This window comes from Rissa tridactyla, chromosome 7, assembly GCF_028500815.1.
Source record: "Rissa tridactyla isolate bRisTri1 chromosome 7, bRisTri1.patW.cur.20221130, whole genome shotgun sequence".
Classification (NCBI taxonomy): Eukaryota; Metazoa; Chordata; class Aves; order Charadriiformes; family Laridae; genus Rissa; species Rissa tridactyla.
Genome location: NC_071472.1, coordinates 53330181 through 53350890, shown reverse-complemented (window position 1 = coordinate 53350890; position 20710 = coordinate 53330181). Strand labels below are relative to the sequence as shown.

Below are 20710 nucleotides of genomic sequence, written 5' to 3'. Positions count from 1 at the left end.
TGCAGGCTGCTGTGGCATGTGTCAGCAGGAGGGACTTGGGCAGGAGCTCGCGGTCTTAATTTAGAACAACCCCAGCACTGCAGAGTCGTGTACTCAATCATTTCACCCGGACCGCACGCCCGCCTGGCCACACAACCACGTACTCTCTGCTCCTTGTGACTTTTTAACCATGGGAAGGAGGAAGATGAAGCCCTCAGGCTCACTTCCCTCTGCCAGGACAGCCTTGGACCACAGGGGATGGGGTGATGCTGCCAGAGGGTCAACCTCGGGGAAAAGCATGTGTCAGATGCAGATCTGCTGCGGTGGGTCGGGATCTGCTTGCCCAGCCTGGCAGTGGTCACGCTGGCGAGCTGGAAGCCCAAGGAGGAAGCTCCAGGGTTGCGCAACGAGCTCACACAGAGGTTCCCACAGCCGAGCAGAGACTGTGGGGATGGGGCAGGAGGGAGTTATCCTCCATACTGTGTTTGTTCATAGGAGAAATTGGAGGGACTGACCCAACAAGAGGAGTGCTCCAGAGAACAGAACCGTCCCTGTCGTGACACTGGCTAGAACCTGAAGATCCCCCCCGTATCACAAGCCTTTGGTGGTGTCAGCTTGAAAACCTCCTGCATGTTCTCTAGAAGAAGACAAGGGTCCTGGTCTCCCACCTTTTAGAGACATCTCTTGCTGCCTGGGGTTTTGCTTTGAGATCCAGGGCAAAAAAATCACCTAAAATCTGTCCCCTGCTCAGCCAGAGCCAGCTGCTGGGATGAGGAGGGTGCTGAGCAACTTCTTGCTACAGGCTACTCCGGCTGTCAGCTCCCTGGGGCATACGGGGACATGTGCCATGGGCCGCCCAGCGCCGGCAGAGGCGAGGTGCTGTCTCCTACGTGGGGCGATTCCCTCTCTGGCTCTGCGGCGCCCGGCCCCGGCGCAGGAAGGGGACCCGGAGCGAGCCTGGGCAGCGCTGGGGCCACCCAGCTTCCCGCTCCCGACGCCTCTGCCCCTCTCTCCTGTTTCCCTGGCCTTTCCAACTGCAAGATTAAACAGAAGAAAAGAGTCAACCTGCAGAGCGGCTGGCAGGGCCCTTAAACACACACATGGAGCCTGGAGTGAAGCAAGGCCTACAGGAACAAGCAAGGGCAGAAAAACAAGAGTTGAATTCCTTAATCACATCAGGATGTGAGAGGCAGGGGAGGGACGGGGCGCCAATGTCAGCTCTTCCTGTACGTGTGCTGGAGGCTGGAGCTCAGGCCTCCGCCGCAACGAGCTCCACAGCTATAAACTTGATCCTGAAGCTGAACCCTGACACCCCCCTCGCCCACCTCCTCTCCCGGGGCCGTGGCGCTGCACGTTATTAAAGCTCCCCCCCCCGCCCCCCCCCCCACCCCGGCTTCGGGTATGAAAAAGCAGCATCTGGAACTCATAGCAGCGCCGCGAGATAGAGGGAGGCGGGCTGGACTGGCAGGAAAGGGCACGAGCGAAGTACACTCGGGGGAGACAAGGGCTGTGCACCATTCGCCCCCCCCTCCTTTACCTCCCCCCGCCCCCCCAAAACGCACACGCAGCTCTGCCGGCTATAAATAGCGGGAGCTGCAGGGCAGGCAGAGGCTGGGCCCCACAGGGGTGATTCTTCCTTCACCGAAGCGCGCTCTTCCCGCACGGTACCTGATCTTCCAGTTGTTTTCCCTCTTGGCTTCCCATTTCCTTTCCCATGGCGTCTGGGACGGGTGCCACTGACACATATTTTCCACCCTTGAATGCCAGCAAAGGCTCTTCTTGTCCACAAAGGGCTTCCAGGAAATACTTCAGAACTGTGACCCTCTTGCAGTCGGCTGCAATAACCTACGGGGTGAGGACGAGGGGGTTGGGGAGAGGGAAAGGAAAACAAAGTCAGTGCAAAGGGGAGGCGGACGGGCAACGGCCAGGGAGAAATGTTGGGGGTTAGAAGGCCCGGCGGGACGCAGGCAGCGGGGATGTGCGGGGTGCCCCTCTTCTTCTAAACAGGGATGGAAGGGGGTTGTTCGTGCCTCGTAGCCCGCTGTCCCCAGGGGAATGGAGGCGGGAGAAGTCAGCACACCCAGCACCGATCCACGGCATGGTCTGTCCCCTCCCCGCACCCCTGGGTCGTGGGGATGCCGGGGGTCAGCCAGCCCCCTGCCCTGCCCCACCAAATGGGGGCAAGTCCTGCTGAAACGTGAGAGATGAATGATGTGGCCTGTCCTTACCGTTTCGTTTTGGCTCCATCACCAGATTCCTTCCCCCCCCTCAAAGGGATGCAGGTGCGAGAACGGGCATTTGAGACAAGCCGAGCCCCTCCTTGTCTCCAGCCCAACCACATCCCACGGGCCCATCTCATGGACCAACTGGGGAGCCCCGTCAGGGAGGCTGGGATGGATCTGGCCAGAAGGAAACTTAATAGCTTGGCTAATTATCCAATTTATGAGGCTCTCAAATGGAGTTTCCAGAGCCCGGTGCCTCTGTGGCCGTGTCTCGCGTGGCACAGCCTTTGCCGGCGCCTCCATCATGACCGGCGTCAGCTCAGACCTCGTCCCCTCGCACCTGCAACGCTCTCCCCTGGTGCTTCCCGCTGACCGGCGTCACCCCCGGGAGCAGCAGATTTACAGGGAGAAAGTCAGCGTTACAGAGCCAAAGACCACGTTGATGCTCGAGTTCCTCCTGCCCTCCCAAACCACTCTGGTTTTGCTCTGCTCGTACAGAGCAAAGCAGCCTCGGAGACCCCCCATCCCACAAAGGTTCCTGTTGCGCTTCCCGGTCCGGCATCCTGCAGCCGGGGACGGGGCCAGACCCCACGCCGGTGACTCAACCAGGCGCCTCGCTGCCAGGGACGGTCCCTGCTCTGTCCCTGCACGCTCACACCGTGCCATACCAACGCCGCGACGTCCCGGCTCTGCGCAGACCGGCTCCTCACCGTGCCGTGCCGGCGGCAGAGCGTGGCCCGGACGGGGGGGAGCGGAGGGCTGGCAGCCGCCGCTGCTGCACCAGGCTGCTGCCGTGAGAGGAAACTTCTGCTCTTCCACAACGTTGCCAGTTTCCTCTCTGCGGGCTAATTTTAACCACCGTGTCGCTGTAGTGCGTGTCAAAAACCTGACCCTCCTCTGACCTCCAACCTCCCACCCCGGCTACTGCCTGAGCAAGGCACCCTCATGCACCGGTAGCCAGGGCCACCTCCTTTTGGAGCTGCCCCCCCTGGGACCCCACGTCCCCCTGTACCTGCAGTGAGAGGCGGAGGGGGAGGAGATGCCCCTTCCTCCCCTCGGAAGGCAGTCGCTGCTGCGGAGAGATGGTGTGAGCAGGGTGATCTCAAGAATGATATTTCAGGGAGCAAGGGACCCGTAACCACCGATTCTGCCCCTAAAAAACATGTCCTGCGGGACAGAGGTGAGCAAAGGACAAGGTGACGCAGACTCAGCAGCCCCAGGAGCAGGTCAGGCTGCTGGGGACCCTCTTTCCTGGGACAGCCCTTTGCTGCTCGGGACATCCAGCCAGGAGCAATCCCGGCAAGTGTCACTGCAGGAACATTTCCATCCTCCTGGCTCTCCTTTAGGAACGATTCTGCGCAGGGAAAAGTCAGAAGGAAAGAGAACAAGAGCAAAGCGGGAATGGCTGTCATGGGAAACATCCCTCCTGAGCGCTCCGGCTGCCCATGGCCTTGGGGGAAGTGGTGGAAACCTCACCGCCTGCTTCATCCCCAGCTCAACGGGCAAACGTCGCGGAGACCCGGCCTGACTCACACGGGGTGACTTCAGCCCGGGGATTTTCCAGTCCCGGTATCTGCAGTTCCCTTGTGCCCAGGCTGCCGGGCGAGGGAAGCACCATGTGCCCGTGGCAGCTCTGGGGGTCGAGCCCCGCCGCCAGCAGCCACGTGCCATGGGATGCCAGGATGCGGCGAAGGGGACGCAGGAACTGCCTGGCTAGGTGGGGAAGAGACGGGCACCCCATCCTGACACCATTCCCGAGGGATTTCTCAAGCCACCTCTCGAAATAAAAGCCATCGCATCTAGTTTACGACCCATGAGGTTTTCTTTTTGTATATGCATGAAGGGCTGGGCGCTGACACAGCTGCAGTGCAGCCATCTCTGCACAGCAAAGGCTTCAATCTCACTGTCAGAGCCTCCTGGATTGGGAATGATCAGGCGTATTGCAGAAGAGTGTCCTTTCACCCATGGCCGGGGCTGGGGACAAGGGCAGGTGGGTTCACTCCTTCCTCCCCTGCAGAAAGTAGGAAACACCAGATTTCCTGCCAAGCCAGCACAGCCCGAAGCTTAAATTCATCTCATCTGCCGGGGAGAAAAGAGCCCAACTGAAGGCCCATGACATAATGCCACAGCAACTCGTCTCATGAACACATTTTTCCAGCCCACATGAATGAAAAACAGGGAAGGAGCAAATGCTCTGCGCATCCCCGTCACGTGCAGCCCGGCTCGAGGAGGACGCGGCAGAGCCCCAGGCTGCCGGCAGCCAGGCTGGCCCCGCCGCGGGGCAGCCCAGCTGGGAAAGAAGTGACCTGTGACTGGCACCCAGGTCTCTCTCGAACCTTGCGTGCCGCAGAGCAACCCGCTTTTGTCAGAAACTTCCTGTTTCGGAGTGGAAACGCGAGTGCCCGCAGCAGCGCCGGGATACCCGGGGCGGTGGGGACGGCCATGAAGATGCTCGCCGGCTCACGTGGCGGTTCCTCGCCGCTGGACCGGAGCACGGTGAGGGCACTGGGAGCCGTGCCCACCCTTCCCGAAGGAACTGGTCAAGTACAAAATGACAGCGTTGTCGATGTATTTGGCGATGCGGCAGCAAACACCCCGGCCCCGTCGGGGAATACAGCCACCCCGCGCGCCCTCCCCCCGCCGAGCGTGCAGTGAGACAGCAGGAACCGAAAGCCTGGCTTCAAGTCATCACTGGGTATTAAAATAGGCCTGACACGCACGCAGCCGCTCTCAAAGGAAAACTGAAACTGAGAATTGCTGAAGTGGTCTGGTGCCCCCGTCCATGACCTGGGCTCAGTTCCCCAGAGGCGCGAGCGACCGAGGCATCGCCGAGCCCCTCGCCACCGCGGTGCCTCTCGGGGACACGTGGCTGGGGACCAGGCGTGGGGCAGAGGTGGCTTCGGCTGCAGCAGCCCCGATCGCCAGCCTGATTTCATCAGGCCCAGAGATGACAGGTTTCTAATCTCCTGTGACATCAAGACAGGCTAACCACCAGCTCCCAGCACCAGCCACCCACCGGCGGGCACGCTGACGAGGCTCATTAGCGCTTCGACTGATAATTCACGGGTCATACATTATCATACTAATCATTGAGTAAGACCCAGCAGGACACACATTAACACGCACTAACCGCCTGTAGAGACCCACCGGGCTGCGCATTAACCGTACCAGCTGTTGTATTTTCAAAGCCACTTTGCAGCGCCAGTGCCACCGGCGTCCTGCGTGTGTCACCTCCTGCCAGCGGCGAGCAGGCTCCCCAGGTCTAACGAGGGGTAACGAGGGGTCCCCAGATCTAACGAAGCTGATCCCCTCTATGGCCTTGGCTGTATTTTTCAGATAAAACAGGCTGAAGGGAAGGGCTTCCCCGAGGGCCGTGTGCTGCTCTCTACCACGAGGAGGGCAGAAGATTCCCACCCAAGGTGGCTGGCACCTGGCCCCAAGGACATGTAGCCCTGATGCCAGCACGTGTCCTCCGGGAGATTTAAGGCGATGGAAGGGACTCGCTCCGAGATCTGCGAGCGCTGTGCCCGGAGGGGACACGTGCACCTGGTGCTGGCGGGGTGACACCACCAGAAACCAGCCACGCTCTCGCTTTGGGTCAGAGTCGCGCCTGGAGCCGGCGGGGGGCAGCCCCTCTGCCCCCCAGGCCAGCCCCGCTGCTCCGCACACGGCTCTCCCGCAGCTAAGCGAACGGCTGTCACACCCACCGCCGCCTTCAATCAACTTTTACAACTTGTTAATTTTACGCAGCGTCCTAAAGAGCAAATAACTGGGAGGCAGGAATGCAGACTCCTTCAGCTAGTCCAAAAAGCCTCCGGCAGCCAAGCCAGCTGGCCAGGGGAGCCCCGCTCGGCCGCGGGGACCTGCCACATCCCGGGGAGGGGGGGAACTGGTCCGGAGAGGGCTGCCCCACGCAGCCCCCTCCGGCAACTTCTCTCTCAGCAAAACCTTAGACTCCGCAAGCAAACGGGAGGCAGCGGCTTTGGAGAAGAGTTTGCTTGGAGGACGGGGCTGCCATCGCCGGCTCCGCATTCCTGTGTGCGAGGGGGAGACACATCCTGACAGCTGGATTCTGAAGGGGAAAAGGACATGAGAAGTTTGAGTCATAGCACGGAGAGATCCCATCCCAGATTCGGAGATGGGAACGGGATAGGACTGAGACTCAGAGCCAAGCTCCAGCACGATCCAGCGTGGGGAATAACGCTGTTTTTGCCACATTCGGTTTAAACATGGCTTAGCTGAAGTAGCCGAACGATGCCGAAAAACCAAGCAAGCCCCAAACAATCTAAACCACGCAGCGTCTACACGGCCCAGCTGAAACATTTGCGCTGACCCTGCTCAAACATGCAGGCAGGCCATGGCTAAACGCCTCCCGGTGCCCTGTGCCGCCTCCTCCCGTCCCCGGGGAGCCAGCTCGGAGGAGGAGCTCCGAGGAAAGCACCCGCTTTGGTCTCATCCCTTCTGGGTTTTCATCTCACAGGCTCACAGAAAAGCTGGGCTGGGTTTAACCCCGGACTTACCATCACAACCCAACTTCTCCGGGCTTGTTCCCAGGCCAGGATGCGGCCCCAGGAGCCCCTCGCTCTTGCCACAGCCCCAAATAGAGTGTTTGGCCACCTGGGTACGGAGGACCAAAGCGTCCGTCACGGCTGGGCAGCAGCGCTCGCAGCTGGATCGCAGCCCCGGTTTCTGCAGCTGAGGGCTGACTTCAGCCACAGCTTCTCTCAGAGAAACTTCTGATTTCGACTGATCCCACAAGCAGGCTCGGTGGACGCGGCTCCCACACGCCTGCGCCTCTTGTGCGTGACCCGAGAGAGCCGCTGTGGCTGCAACGGGGTCCAAACCACGACACCACTGGCTCCGACACACCTCGCTGCTGCTCTGGCTCTGCAGGAGCCGGTGCCGGTGCCGGCAGGGCCTGGCACAAAGCAGAGAGCACATGTGGGAAAGGATCCACCGCATCCGTATCGGATGCTCCATCACAGCGGAGAGGTGCAGAAAATGCCCAGGGAAGACAGAGGAGCTCACAAGAACCACCCTGGTCGCTCTTCCCCACTGCTACTGCTGGAGAACCACTTTCTCAGCAAAGCAGAGGCTCCCTAAAGCGAAAGCGTAGGCCACGTCTTAGCCAACGCTCCCTCCCAACACCCTGAGCCTTGCAGAGGCACGGCTCCAGCCTCTGCACTGGGGCACACGGTCTCAGGCGAGTCATCGGAGCAGATGTGCTCTTGGCGTGGCCAACGCCTCCGTCTTTCCAGCCCCGGCCACGTAGCTCAGCCACAGCTGGCCTTTAGAACTGGAAAGGAGCATGGATAGGGGGCCAACTGCCCACCATCACTAGGGTTTGCCGGGCTCAGCCCAGCCTTGCGCGTCCCACGCAGTAACGCAGAGAAGACGCACGGGTGCTATAAAGGTGGGAAGCGATAGATCCGAGCTGAGTCATCCTATTTTTGGTGTCAGACATGAGAAGAAGCCTCGAGTGGCCTGCACGGATTCCTACCATGAAGGTCCTCAAACCGCACTCAAAGCAGTGGTACCTGTCACCGCTGGCAGCTGTAGGACGTGAGGGTGGCACCCAGCGACGCGGGGGAAGCTGTGAGCAATGCTGGGGCTTGGAGCCTGCTCTCAGCAAGCCCTCCCCAGAGGAGGGGATCCCCGCACCAGCACACCGAGGGAGCAGCCCTCCCCAGAGCTGTGTCTGCCAGGGGCCAGTTCTCTCTCCCTGACTGGCACCTAGTGGCTGTGGGGCAGGAATACAGACTGAATTTTTACTGGTCTAGGCCAGAAGAGACTTAAAACTCCGTATGGCAACCCCACGCTGCCACAGGTCCCAGCCTACGTCCCTCAAACCCTCTTGTGCACAGCCTGGCACTGGCCTACAAAACATCTCACAGCTCCTCCAGACCCTCAACGCAGTCAACTCCTCTCAGCTCTTCTCTTCCTTGGTGACAGCTTACCACAGGGAAAGCTGTTTGTCCACCCCAAGATACATCTGAGGGTGCTGCAGGAACCTTTTGTGACTTATGTGGAAGAGTCAGCACCAAAGTCACCTGAAGCAGATGGTCTGGATGGAAAGTCGTCCTCCAGACCCCTCTTGAGCTCCTGCGCCCAGGACAAATCCAGAGGTGTGGCTGGAACAGCCAGCTGAGGACCAACTGCTCCTCTGAAGCGTGAGGAGCTACACAGCCCAGAGAGGAAAGTTTCTGATGGTTTCCAAACCAAGCTTTTGGCTTTCGTTGATGCTTGGCAAGACTTGCCCTGATGTTAAAAGCGCTGAAGAACCTTTTTGTCAGTTCGTCTCTCCAGTGAGCAGCAGCATTTGCAGTTGGGAGTAGGTGGTTCCAGGCTGCATCCACAACCTCGTAGGCAGGAGGCGGGTGGGCGGCTTATTTAATTTTACCCCCACCAGCCCATTCCTACTGGTCAGCAGTAAAATGAGTGAAAAGCCTGACTTTAGTCTGGGTGAGAAGTCCCAGAGAAGACAATGGGGTTCAGGAGGTCTCCAGAGAGTGATGGAGATGTTTCATCTGGTTTGTGAGCGTGGCTCCTGCCTGGTTCTCATTGTGTCCTCAGGCAACGCTGCCAACAGCTCAGCAAGAGCTATGGGCTTCCCCACATTGCAAAACGTTGCCTCCGCTAAGATGCCGCAGGAATTTCCATCCGAGAAAGCATTTCCTTCCAGTCCCTGTGGCCACGTGCCCCGGGCACTGGGCAAACCCACCCCCGCAGCTGTGAAATACCTGGAGAGTTTCTGCTCTCCGAGGTGAAGCCGTGAGCACAGCACCACTTGTTTGTCGGGAGAACAAGGAGCTAAAAAATCACGGCTTTGAAAGAGGCAGAGGACTCTGGGAGAGACAGCAAATCACAGCCAGGGACTCCCTGTTATAGCCATCTCGATGGCCCACTCTCCCACCCCAGCTGCCAGCACATCCCCAAATTTCCCAGGGGGGAAAAAAAGAGCAAAATTCAAGCCACAGAGTAAAGCCAAGACAAGCCTGAGGGAGCCCGCTCTGCTCCTCCCTTGCAGATCCTACAGGAACACTAACTAGGGAAGACACGTCCCTGAAAGCCTGCCCCAAACCCGCGGTCCCAGGCTGGGGAAGGAGGAAGGCAAGATCCGTATCCTCAGCGAAGCCAACATGGCACCACCGTCAGCTTTCGCAGGGCACGGGCTCTTCTCCCTGCTGCAGGAGCCTCCGGTCTTTTCCTTTTCAGGGACTGGGGGAATTTATTTCCTCTGCCATTTCGGAGGATGCCTGCCTTGCCAGAGATTGTTTTGCAGAGTTAAGGAAGATAAGAAAGTGGTTAGCAGGCTCTTTGGTGGAGGAAGGGAGGATTGCTTAGTAAGGGAAAGGGGACCGCTCCGCTCCCGGCAGACACACGCTGCCCTTCCTCTGAGGCCACCGCTCCGGGGATGCCGGTGTTGGGGACGAGGCCTGTCCATCCCCGCACCTCTCCATCCCTGGCATTTTTCGGGAACATCTGCTCGTGGGGCTGCGCCGTGCTGGTGACCGGAGAAGCTGTTCCCGTGCCAGGGTTGGGATCTGTCTCTCCTGGAATTTGGGAAATGCGGCCGATGAACGTTCAATCCAACATCTCGACTGCGAATCTCAGTGTGCTCTTGCAACAGGCAGAGCCCTTTTTTTGCAGGGTACGTGGAAAATAAAAAAAGGCAGGAGCCAAGCACAGGCTGCCCACGCCGTGGGGAAAACGCTGCTGTTATCCGGCAACCTCCCCATTTCAGAAAGTGCCTCCCGAGCGGTGGCAGGAGGAAGCTGGCCTCGCCAGGAATTTAGGAATCCCTAAAGACGCACAATTCCTGCCGAGGGTGTCCGTCCCCAGCACACCGATGCTACGGGGAGGTTCAAGAAGAGTGCATCAAGAAGAGTGTGCATCAAGAAGAGTGTGGCCAGCAGGTGAATGGAGGTCATCCTGCCCCTCTGCTCTGCCCTGGTGAGGCCGCATCTGGAGTGCCGTGTCCAGTTCTGGACTCCCCCGTTGAAGAAGGCCAGGGAACTGCTGGAGAGGGGACAGCAAAGGGCTACCGAGGTGCTGAGGGGACTGGAACACCTCTCTGATGGAGAAAGGCTGAGGGATTTGGGTCTCTTGAGTCTGGAAAAAAGACGACTGAGGGGGGATCTTATCAACGCTTATAAATACTGGAAGGGTGGGTGTCAGGAGGATGGGGCCAGGCTCTTTTCAGTGGTGCCCGGGGACAGGACAAGGGGTAACGGGCACAAACTTGACCATGGGAAGTTCCATCTCAACATGAGGAGGAACTTCTTTACCCTGAGGGTGGCAGAGCCCTGGCACAGGCTGCCCAGAGAGGTGGGGGAGTCTCCGTCTCTGGAGACATCCCAAACCCGCCTGGACGCGTTCCTGTGCCACCTGCTCTGGGTGACCCTGCTCTGGCAGGGGGTTGGACTGGGTGATCTCCAGAGGGCCCTTCCAACCCTATGATTCTATGATTCTATGATTCAACTCAGCCCCTCTGGACCCTACACCCACCCTTCACCCTGGTGCTCTCCCAGCAGTTGAAGGCATCGTGCACCCAAGCTGGGCAGAGCAGGCGTTTTGCCCTCACCGACTCCACGAGCTCTTTCGCAAGGACTTCCCCATGGAGACAACCGCCCCGTGATCTGACCCACAGAGCAACTCGATGATTCCTGTCCCACGGGACAAGACACCAGCGTCTTCGGTAGCAGAGGGCTGAGAGGGTGGGAAGTTGGGTGGTGGAAGGAAAAGAGTCACAACACAGGAACGGGCGAGTGGGGATAAGGATCTCCCGTGCAAAAATAGCAAAAAATGGTTCAAACCAGAGCTCACCCTTCCAGCATCCACCTGCCCTGCCCGCGCCGTCCACCAGCCACCCTTCCAGCGTGACCTCTGCTACAGGCAGCGAGGAAACCACCGCGTCAGCTGGTAACACCCGTGGCATGGTGGACTTCCACCCCCGGCGGTGTTAACGGGCCGCTGCGTCCCCCACAAACCTGAATTCTGACCTCGGCAGCGTGATGGAAAGGAGAGGTAAGAGCTGGAATACTCTGCCTGGTCCTGGCAGAGCCGGTCGGGAAGCCATTTCTGTGAGTTTACACAGCTTATACGTTCTCCATGCAGTTCCTGGACGCCTTCCATCGCAGATGAGAGTTTTATGTCGAATTTTAAGTTTGACCACAAATATTTAAACTTCCTTGGACCACAAATGCTGTATCTTCTTTGCGGTTTAGTTGGCACCAAATGAGTATTTACAGATCCCTATATGTCTGTCTGTCATTTAAATATCTCGCCGAGGTGCCAGAGGCTTCAAAAGCCGAGGGGGCTCCTCGGGCAGACCCCGCGATTCCCCCTCTCTGCCCTTCGTTACTCGGCGCGGGCAAGGGAGAGGGGCAGATGGTGGCCAAGCCCTCGTAGAGGGCACAGCCGCCGCTGGGCTGAGCGTTTCGTCCTTGCACCCTATTAAGCTTGCTTTTCGGAGAATGTCATCTGAGATCCCACTCTTAACTCCCCCAGCTCCTTGCCCTGGTGGATATTTGAACTAGGATGAAAGTCTGCGGAATTTTCTCCTCTTCTTTTAGGAAACTCGGGATTTCTGAGTCTCCGGCAGACTGTTTTAATGAGAACCGCTAAAACTGCCCTCGAGCAGCACGGCTCCCACCTGGCCGCTGCTCACAACCTCCCCACGGGTGTTTTCGCTTCCTCAAACACAAGCAATTCTCAGAGGGTGACAATCCAGAGCTGCTGAACTGGGATCCCGCTCTAGGGAAAGTGGTTAGGGTGGTTTGTCTCGGTGGCAGAACGGTACCGAATTCAGGGAAGGCCGTTCAGCCAGGAAAAGGCAATCAAATAAACACCGAAAAAGGTCCCTCCTAAGCACCCCACGGGCAGGGAATTCGGCGTTGCCATTGCAGGGAGCTGGATGGGGAGCAGAGAGCCGAGGGTCCCTGTGCTGACACCCAGCCAGGTGGGTGACTTACGGGCAGCGGCAGCCCGAAACCTGAGTTAACGCCCGCGCGCCGGCTCGAGTCGGGTTGTGTGTGTTTCATTTCCTTCAGGTTTTTTAGTCTAGGACACGAATTGGACCCTTGCCCCGCCGATTTTAGGGGAACTTTGTAACACGTAGCGGTGCGGTAGATACTGCTTTTACCACCCCAGGGACCCAAGCCAGCGGCTGGTCGCGACGGCACTCAGGGAACTCTCCTGCAGGTCTCACCATCCCTTGGGAACCACAGAGCAATTGCGTGCCCCGGGGCGAGGTGGAGGTGGGGGCGGGGGGACGGGGGGGCAAAAGCTGCAGCGAGGGCTGCCCACATCAGAGGAAAGAGCTACCTGAGTCAGAGCAGTGCGATGAGAAACCTCCGCTCCGCAAACCAGAAGCCAGACTGAGCAACGTCAGCGCCAAGCTGCCCCGCTGCCGCTCCGCACGCCGCCCCGGCCGCTGCTGGGGAGCTCGGGGGCACTCTGGCTCCCCTCAACTTTGGAAGTTGAAAGAGAAACAGCTTTGCTTTGAACTAACAGGCAGGCAAAGCCCACGTGAAAGGGCAGCTTAGCGGGGCCGGGACTGCTGCGTGCAGGGAGGAGTTATTCCAACTGTCGGCTCCTCCGTCGGGGCCGCCGCTAAATTCCCTTGAAAACAGAGGGTGGGGATACAGAAGGCAATGTAATAACACCAGAAAAATGCCACCACAGCTCTGTCGGCTACGACACCACAGCCTCAGAGGTATTAGCAACACTGGCATTTCCACCCACCGCAGGAACCACACTGGCAGCGCGCTCCCGGCAGCTCGGGGCAGGGCGGGAAGCGGCTCACACCACTTCCAGCAGCCACTTCAGGGAGGGACAAACGCTGTTATTTTGCTTTACAGCGAAATGCTGCCACTTAGGGGACTCCCGATGACGTTCTTGTGCCTGAGAGCCCATGTCCTCTTCGAGGAGGGGCTGCTCCGAGCGAGACACGCTCCCTTACCAGAGAGGTGACTTTATGCACTGGATGTGAGCTCCAGCCCGCGCGGATCCTGCTCTGCCTCCACGGCAGCAGCGAGCACAGCTCTGCTACTTATACCCAATACTCAGCTCTTTTGGCAGATGATTAATGGCCCGAGTCTTGCAGCCTCTCGCTTCCAGCCGGGCCTAGAGCTGCAAACACACCTAGGGAAGGGAAGAGAAGGGAAGGGAAGGAGGAATTGGAACGGCGACCCGTCAGGGAGAGGAAAACTATTCGCTGTGTCTTTGTTTTCTGCAGAGCTCCTCCTCCCGGGAGCGGGATGCTGAGCGCAGAGCAGGGCCCCTGCCCCGAAACGGAGGAGCTGAACCAGAACAATAGGGTGGGGACTCTGGATGGGCCCCGACAAGTGGGGTGGGCTGGAGCGGGGGCACCGATCCATCCTTTTGACTTCATTCACACTTACAGCTGCATTAGAGACATTTCCTGAAAGCACAGTAGGAAGAGAGGGGTATTCGCTCACTCCACCCTCCATCTAACACTGTCCTCGCGATCCAGCCGCGCACCGAGAGCCAATTTTGGCCTCTGGCAGAGCTGCCGGCCAGACATTACAAGCGCTGGTGTGAGCAGCGCAGGTCCCCACCCGATGAGCAGCGCGCAGACTTGGAGCAGAGAGAAGGGGTGCCGCAGCCAGCAAAAAAAAAAAAAAAAAAAAAAAAAAAAAGAAAGAAGAAAAAAGAAAAAAAAAATCAATGTAGGGAAACGCAAGAGGGTTGGAACGCGTCCAAGGTGGCCCTGAAGTTGACAAGGAGGTGTCAAGAGTGGGACCTGAGCGTTTGGCTTCGGCACAAGGCGCAGCCACCGACCGATGCCACACGAATCGAGGCAGAACTCCTCCCAAAAGAAAACACAAAAGAAACGAGGGGAGCCACAGGACAGCTGCGCTGCACGGGGACCTGGAGGCAGGATCCGTGCCACAAGGCTCTCCACCCCGGGGGGACCGTACCGCCGGGTCTACGGCGCGTCATCGTCATCTCCCGGCAATGCCATGACCCGCAACGTGGAGCAGAGGAGCGAAAACAGCGCGGCAAGCCCTGCGCCTGACTCACCGCAGCCCGGAGCCCGCGCGTCCCCGGCGCGTCGTGGCGATCCTGCATGTGGAGCCTGAAAAACAACTTTTTTTTCTTTTCTTTTTTTTTTTTTTTTTTTGCTAAAAAACGAAAAAAAACCAGCCGCCCTCCTCCAAATGTGGAGTTACTCAGCCTGACTCACACCAAGGCTCTCCTGGCTCTGCCGGCAGAGCCTGCAGGTACCCGGAGCGGGCTGCGCCGGTGATACCCGCTGCGCCGCGCACCTGGAGCTGCGGCACATTCCCCGAGAGCCTGCGACACGAGCTTGCTGCAGCCAACTTCATTATGTTCAGCTTCAAACTTCAACCATTTTTGGTGAATCCCCGAATAAATAAATAAATAAATAAATAAATACATGGAGACTATAATTATTATTTTTTTTTAAATGGGAAAAGTATTTCTTTCATTCTCCCATAACACAAATCCAGCAAACATGAAAAACATGAACCCAAACCAAAGCTCAGACATCACATCTGGGGAGAGACCAAGCATGGAAAATTTTAATCCAAAGGTTAATGTTTGGGAAGCTCCCGAGTGTGTGAAAAGAGGGGTTAGATGGGTGCTGCTCCGCGGCTCGAACAGTTGTTGCCGCCAAGTGGCGGCTTTCAAACGGTGCCTGCCTGCCCCAGCCCAGGCACGCGGGGTCAGAAGCTAAAATAGAAAACAACTGAAATCATTGCGAGCAAACAAACAGTCACATCAGATGCTGGAAAAGCCAAGGGAGGAAGGAGCCAGCAGCACGAAACGCAGCTCCAGCCCTGTGACTGGAAACAGCCTCATGACTCGCCCTGGGTGAATCGCACCAAACCGCATGGCAGTGGTGGCCCTCGCCACCCTCTCCGGCTCCCTCGAGCTCTTCCGCTCCTCCTCCGCAGCTTCAAGATCACTTGACAGCCCTGTGCCACTCCTGTCCCAACTGTCGCCCCCAGCTCCTTTGCTCGCTCCTCTGCAGGATCGCGCTCCAGTGGTTATCACACCTTGGGGTTTTTTCCCCGCTCCGCAGCCTGACTTTTCATCCTCCTCACCCACAACAACCATCTCCTGCCCAAGCACGGCGCACCCCGCTCTTCACCTTCACCCCAGCCGATACATCTCCCCGTACCCTGCCCAGAGCAGCGCATCCCTGCTCCTCCTGCTCGCTCCTGCCCTGCACCCTGAGCTGCTGGGCTCCCATAGCCCCGCTCCCGCTGCAACTCTGCCCTCTGAGCTCGCCGTGCCCCCTTTTTCCCCACATCCTGCCTCCGAAACGCCTTTGTCTTCATCTTCTGCATTAGATGATGCCCTTTCCAGACCGCTCCTTCCAGATGCTAGAGATCTCTCCCCCGCCAGCTACAACAGAATAGCATCCTAATTGCCTTTGCTAGGGATGGGGCCACGCTTGTAAAATTGCCACGTCTGCTCGCAGGGCTGTATCAGCAACAACAATAGCTTAAAAGCTACAGGAGTTATAGCATCGAGTCCTCCCACACTTAACTAAACACAAAGAGAAGGGACCATATGTCTGCAGAGGCAGCCACGTCAGGTGGGTCGGGAGCCCGGCTCCCCGGGGGTGGGAAGGGAAGGCACGGCACCAGCAGGCGTGAGAGCATCCGGCAGAGCAGCAACGGCTTATTTACAGCATCCAGAGGGACGCCGGACGGGATGCTTCCTGGGATCAGCCAGGGGCAGAGCTGCTCCCTAAGGTAGCAGAGATGGGCTTCAAAGAGCTGCAGCATCCCTGCCCATGGGCTGGGCTCTTCTCCCAAGCGCATGTTTGCCAGGGGAAAAGTTGGGCTGGTTCTCCCCCGGCAAAGCCAGCAGCGTCCCCTGGCTGCCCGCTGCGCCCTGCCTGGCCCCGGAGCAGCCCCAGCTCCCAGCCCTGCTGCGTCTGCCCGTCCAAGGGTGCTCAGGAGGAGCAGAAAGCTGGAGTCTCTCCCAGACAGAAGGAAACAAAGCAAGCTCCATGCTGGGCTGAGATGGACCACTTTGCATCAGTGGAGAGGTCCGCTCACGCCAGTGTACCTGGGTCCCTATGGCTGGCCAGCCACCGTCACCTCCTGCCGGTATCCAGAGTGCCACTCAGCAAGTCCAGTAGCTCCTTCCCTGACAAGTGCTTCCTGGAGCCACGGGAAGGTTTGATTTTCAGTACATTGCTGAGGGACGCAACAGAAAACGACCTGTGTCCTGCTCCAGAGGGAGGAGGAGAGTGACATACAATCACAGAATGGTTTGGGTTGGAAGGGACCTTGAAGACCACCCAGTGCCACCCCCTGCCCTGGGCAGGGACACCTCCCACCAGCCCAGGTTGCTCCAAGCCCCGTCCAACCTGGCCTTGAACCCCTCCAGGGATGGGGCAGCCACAGCTTCTCTGGGCAACCTGGGCCAGGGGCTCAGCACCCTCACAGCAAAGAATCTCTCCCTAATATCTCATCTAAATCTCCCCTCTTTCGGTTTAAAACCGTTACCCCTCATCCTATTGCTCCACTCCCTCATAAAGAGTCCCTCCCCACCTTCCCTGTAGGCCCCATCTCCCAGACAGCTGGGATGTCATACATGGCTTCCCCCCCCCCGGGTGGTGGCGCTGACCAGAGAAGCACAACAAGGCGGAGAGTTTGGATGGATGATGGGGTTCAGCTCCAAAGACGCTAACTTTGAACTGGCACAAAGCAGCGCAAGATGTCAGGCACAACCAGGCTGCTGGGGGACACGCAGACACTGGCCAGAGAAGGGCAGAGGGGGAACTGTCAGTTGTTAGCAGAGAATCTCTGCAAAAAGATGAGAAAAACATATAATAGTGCACAAAACCCTCAAGGGTCCTTTAACAAACCACTGGATAACCCAGCTCCAGAGCAGCGTTGTGTGTATTGTGCCCTGCTTGGCTGAGACAGGACCCCAAAATCCAGGCACCTCTCGCGTAGCTCCTGGCCACGCTCCTCTCTCTGCAAGAAGAAACCTAAATCTGCTCACGACTGACGGCAGCAGCCCAGAGATAAGGAGGAAGAGAAGTGAGGTGGAGAGAAACACTAGGAATCTCCGCAGACACTGAATATTTCTCTAAGCTTAGCCCAGAAAAAGGGCTCTGGGAAGAAAACATGCGAAGCATCTCGGTCCGGGCTGGGGAGGGGGCTGCGGGGGAAGGTTCAATGGGAAGGAGGATGAGGAGGAGATGAAGGGAAGCCGTGGCAGCTCTCACCTGCAAAGGCAGGGGAAGAGCGGGGTGAAAAAAACGAGCAGATCTGGCTGGCAAAGAGAGGGCTCGGGCCTGGGCTCCCTCGGGGTTCGTGCTCGGGGAAGCGTGTGGTAGCACGCTCAGAGGAGTCCCGACAAAGGACAGGCAGGCGCGCTCCAGCTGCCCGTGGACCATAGCTCCTGCTCCGCGCTCTTCAGCCCTCCAGCCAAGGGGGGAAAATGTAATCAGAGCAATTTCTATTAGCAAGAATATAAAGACTTGGAACCTCTGGGCTGTCTCTTGACAACTAATTAATTACCAGGTAGCATCCCCTTGAAGCTGCCAACACAGCACACACAAGTTCCAGCATGATTTAGGGAGAGAGATGAACTTTACAATAAACTCTAGAATTTTACTTCATCTCCCGCCACCATCTGAGATCCCGGGGGAACAGGAAGGGGTGGCAAGAGGCAAACTCTGAAGCCATCTGGGATCATCATTAACTCATTCACTTGTGGCCTCTGAAACAAAATGCCGACTGCGCTGTGAGCAGCAGCTTCGAGCCAGATGAGAGCTCCTCGTGCTCTCCGTTTCTTCAACGCTCTTCTGCCAGCTCTGCGACAGCGTGCCCACCCCCTTGCAGCCCCCTCGCCTGTCCCCCAAGGCTCCCAGCTTTGGCTGGCAGGGCAGCCGGTCTCTGAAACTATTAAGAGCAGAAAATGTGTTTCAAATGGTTTTAGGCAATATGCTCTTCACTAACGGCAACAAAAAGGAGCAAGTGAAGTACATCAAGAAAGCAGAGAAAGGAAAAAGAAAAGGACGAGAAGACGCCGACAGAGTGACTCCTGCTGAGATAACTTTTATGGGAAAACACGAAAAAGCCCACAGTGGCAGAAGGTGCCGTGTCTCAACCCCAGGGGATGAACGGCCCGGGCTTGGTGAATCCCCAGGGGATGAATGGCACAGTGCCATGCCCGGCTGGTCCCTCGCCTCCGACCACATCCCACTTCTCACTGTCCTCAGCAGAACATCCCTTTCCAGTTAATTAGTTGCTAACTATTACCGGACTGGCACATCAGGGCAGTCACGGAGCTACGCACTCATGTCCCCACACAACAACCACACCGGGCTGGAGGAAAGGAGTCTCCCTGCTCCAAGCTGCCATAAACCTCCCCTCCCCTCCCCGAGCCTGGGATTAAGGGACCAAAACCTCAGCCCAGCCCAGGATCATTCCCAGAAGGACACAAAAAGGCAAAGGCTATCTGTGCTGCAGAGGTCACCGAGGACAACGGTGGACACCGCTAACCACTGCGATGTGCCAAGCTTTGTCCGGACATCTCATACAAAAAAAAAAAAGAAAAGAAGACAACAACAAGCTATAGTTGAAGATCAGGATGCGTGACCTGTTGGAGAGCGCTGGGCTTGGGCAGCCAGGCCAGCAGATGATTCAATGCAAGCCCTGTGGCAGCATCATCAGGTCTGAACTGGAGACAACGCATGAAATACGGGGACATCTGGGGACAGTCATCCCAACCGTGTAAGATTTCTCAGGCTCTAGAGGCACAGGGAGATGGGAGATGCTGTTCAGCTCGGCACAGGTGAACCGAAGTACACAATACACCAGGGAACATCTGAGAGCTGGGTTTTTTTGTCCGCACTCGAGGTGGTAGGAGATTAACCACCAGCAGCATCCTGAACAGCACGTGGTGACAGTGCTACGTTTGAGGACTGCCTTGAGGAGACATTTCACACGTGACAACTCTCCCACCTCACCACTTGAGACAACCCTGGCAGCTAGTTTGTCTGGGCGGGCAGCTTTTGGGACCAGAAACCTCCAACTCCCTGTTCCAGGTCACAGCTCTACCGGTGGCCGTGGATTTCTTCCTTAGACACCAGGACAGCCACAGGTCATCTTGCTCAGGTGCAAACGTTCTATGCTAAGCCAAAACATTTCTTTTCTTTTTCAGACTTACTTGATGTAAGTCCAAAAACTGAGATGACATCAAAGAGCCCATTGAGTAGATCCCCTCCAGAAACGCAGAGGGACTTTACCTGGTTAGCACAAACACAGTTCCCCTCCAGACTTCCTGGGAACAGCTGAAGCAGCGTCGCACTTCAAAAACCAGCCTGCACATCACAGGGGTGGGGAGGAGCTCAGATCTGGCCCAGGATTGTTGACAACCATTTCAAAGCCCAAGGAGGATCACACACAAAAATCGTCACAGCCCTGGGGCGGGGGTAGGGGGGGGAACAAAATTATCTTTGTCCCCAGGAGATGGCCTGTAAAGGCAATGGCAGGGCAGGAGCCGTCACACGAAGCAGTCAAGGAGGGCACGCAGCCTGATTTAAAGGAGAGAGAGAAGAAGATTTAGATGATGGAGCAATGTAACCCTCCTGGAACTGGTCAGTGATTGTTTCCCACGAGCTACAAAGAGGGACGTCCCTTCAGGACTTCGACCCCTGCCAAAAGAGTCCATCTTCTTCCAAGGGATGGCAACTGCCAGCAGCTCTGTCCCTGCTGCAGTCCTCAGCTCGGGTCTGCCGCTGGCTGGGATCTGAGGTGACCTCCAGAGGGACAGAGGAGACCTGCAGGAGCCCAGGCTCCGCCATGGCACAGCGTGACAATCAGGAGATACGCCGCTTCCTGGAAGAACTGGAACTGATGTGCAAATAATGAGAGAAAAATGTGGGGCGAGGGAGGGTTAAGGAGAGATTAGTCTGGGGCACACTCTGGGAGATACACAATGTTAAGTATGAGGGCAAAGGAAATGAAAAACTGGAAACTCAAACACAGTCAAGAATCCAATCCCAGCCTGGGCAGGAAGTTTACACTCTGCTTCTAAATATACATGTTTTTAAATCAACAAGCTTTCTTGTTCCTCAGCTCTACTGTACAACCGCACAGGAGAGCTAACCGGACAAAGGCACTGCCAAGCTCTGCCCGTCCCCAGGTGACAAGGCACGGGCGATGGAAACCCCTGCCGCGCCGCAGAGAACAGAAACGAAGGCAGGATCCCGAAGAAGCTCCGGCAGAGCAAGATTCCCGGCTCCAAGCACCCTGCTCAGCGCGTCGGCGCCCAGTGCCTGGCAGACAGACTCTCCCGTCGGTCTCCAAGTGCCATCCATCCATGCCTGCAGACCCGGAGAGGGAGAGGCAGCGATAACCTGTGGGCGCGAGTCAGATGCGGTGCTTCTTTCCTTCCTGCTCTCTGGCCACTGCGTTCACGCTCAGCAGTCGGATAGTCACATATTTTTTTAATTTGATATAATTATCTCCTAGAAATTACTGTAC

General features: G+C 57.5%; 1 protein-coding gene across 3 annotated transcripts in view; it reads right to left on the bottom strand.

Moving 5' to 3' along the window:
* Positions 1-20710, bottom strand: part of SMG6 (SMG6 nonsense mediated mRNA decay factor) — a 119739-nt gene that overhangs the window by 17026 nt on the left and 82003 nt on the right. For all 3 annotated transcript variants that reach the window (XM_054208535.1, XM_054208532.1, XM_054208533.1), the window contains exon 14: positions 1648-1824. In XM_054208535.1, coding sequence (XP_054064510.1) covers positions 1648-1824 — 177 coding nt within the window. The remainder of the gene's footprint in view (positions 1-1647; positions 1825-20710) is intronic.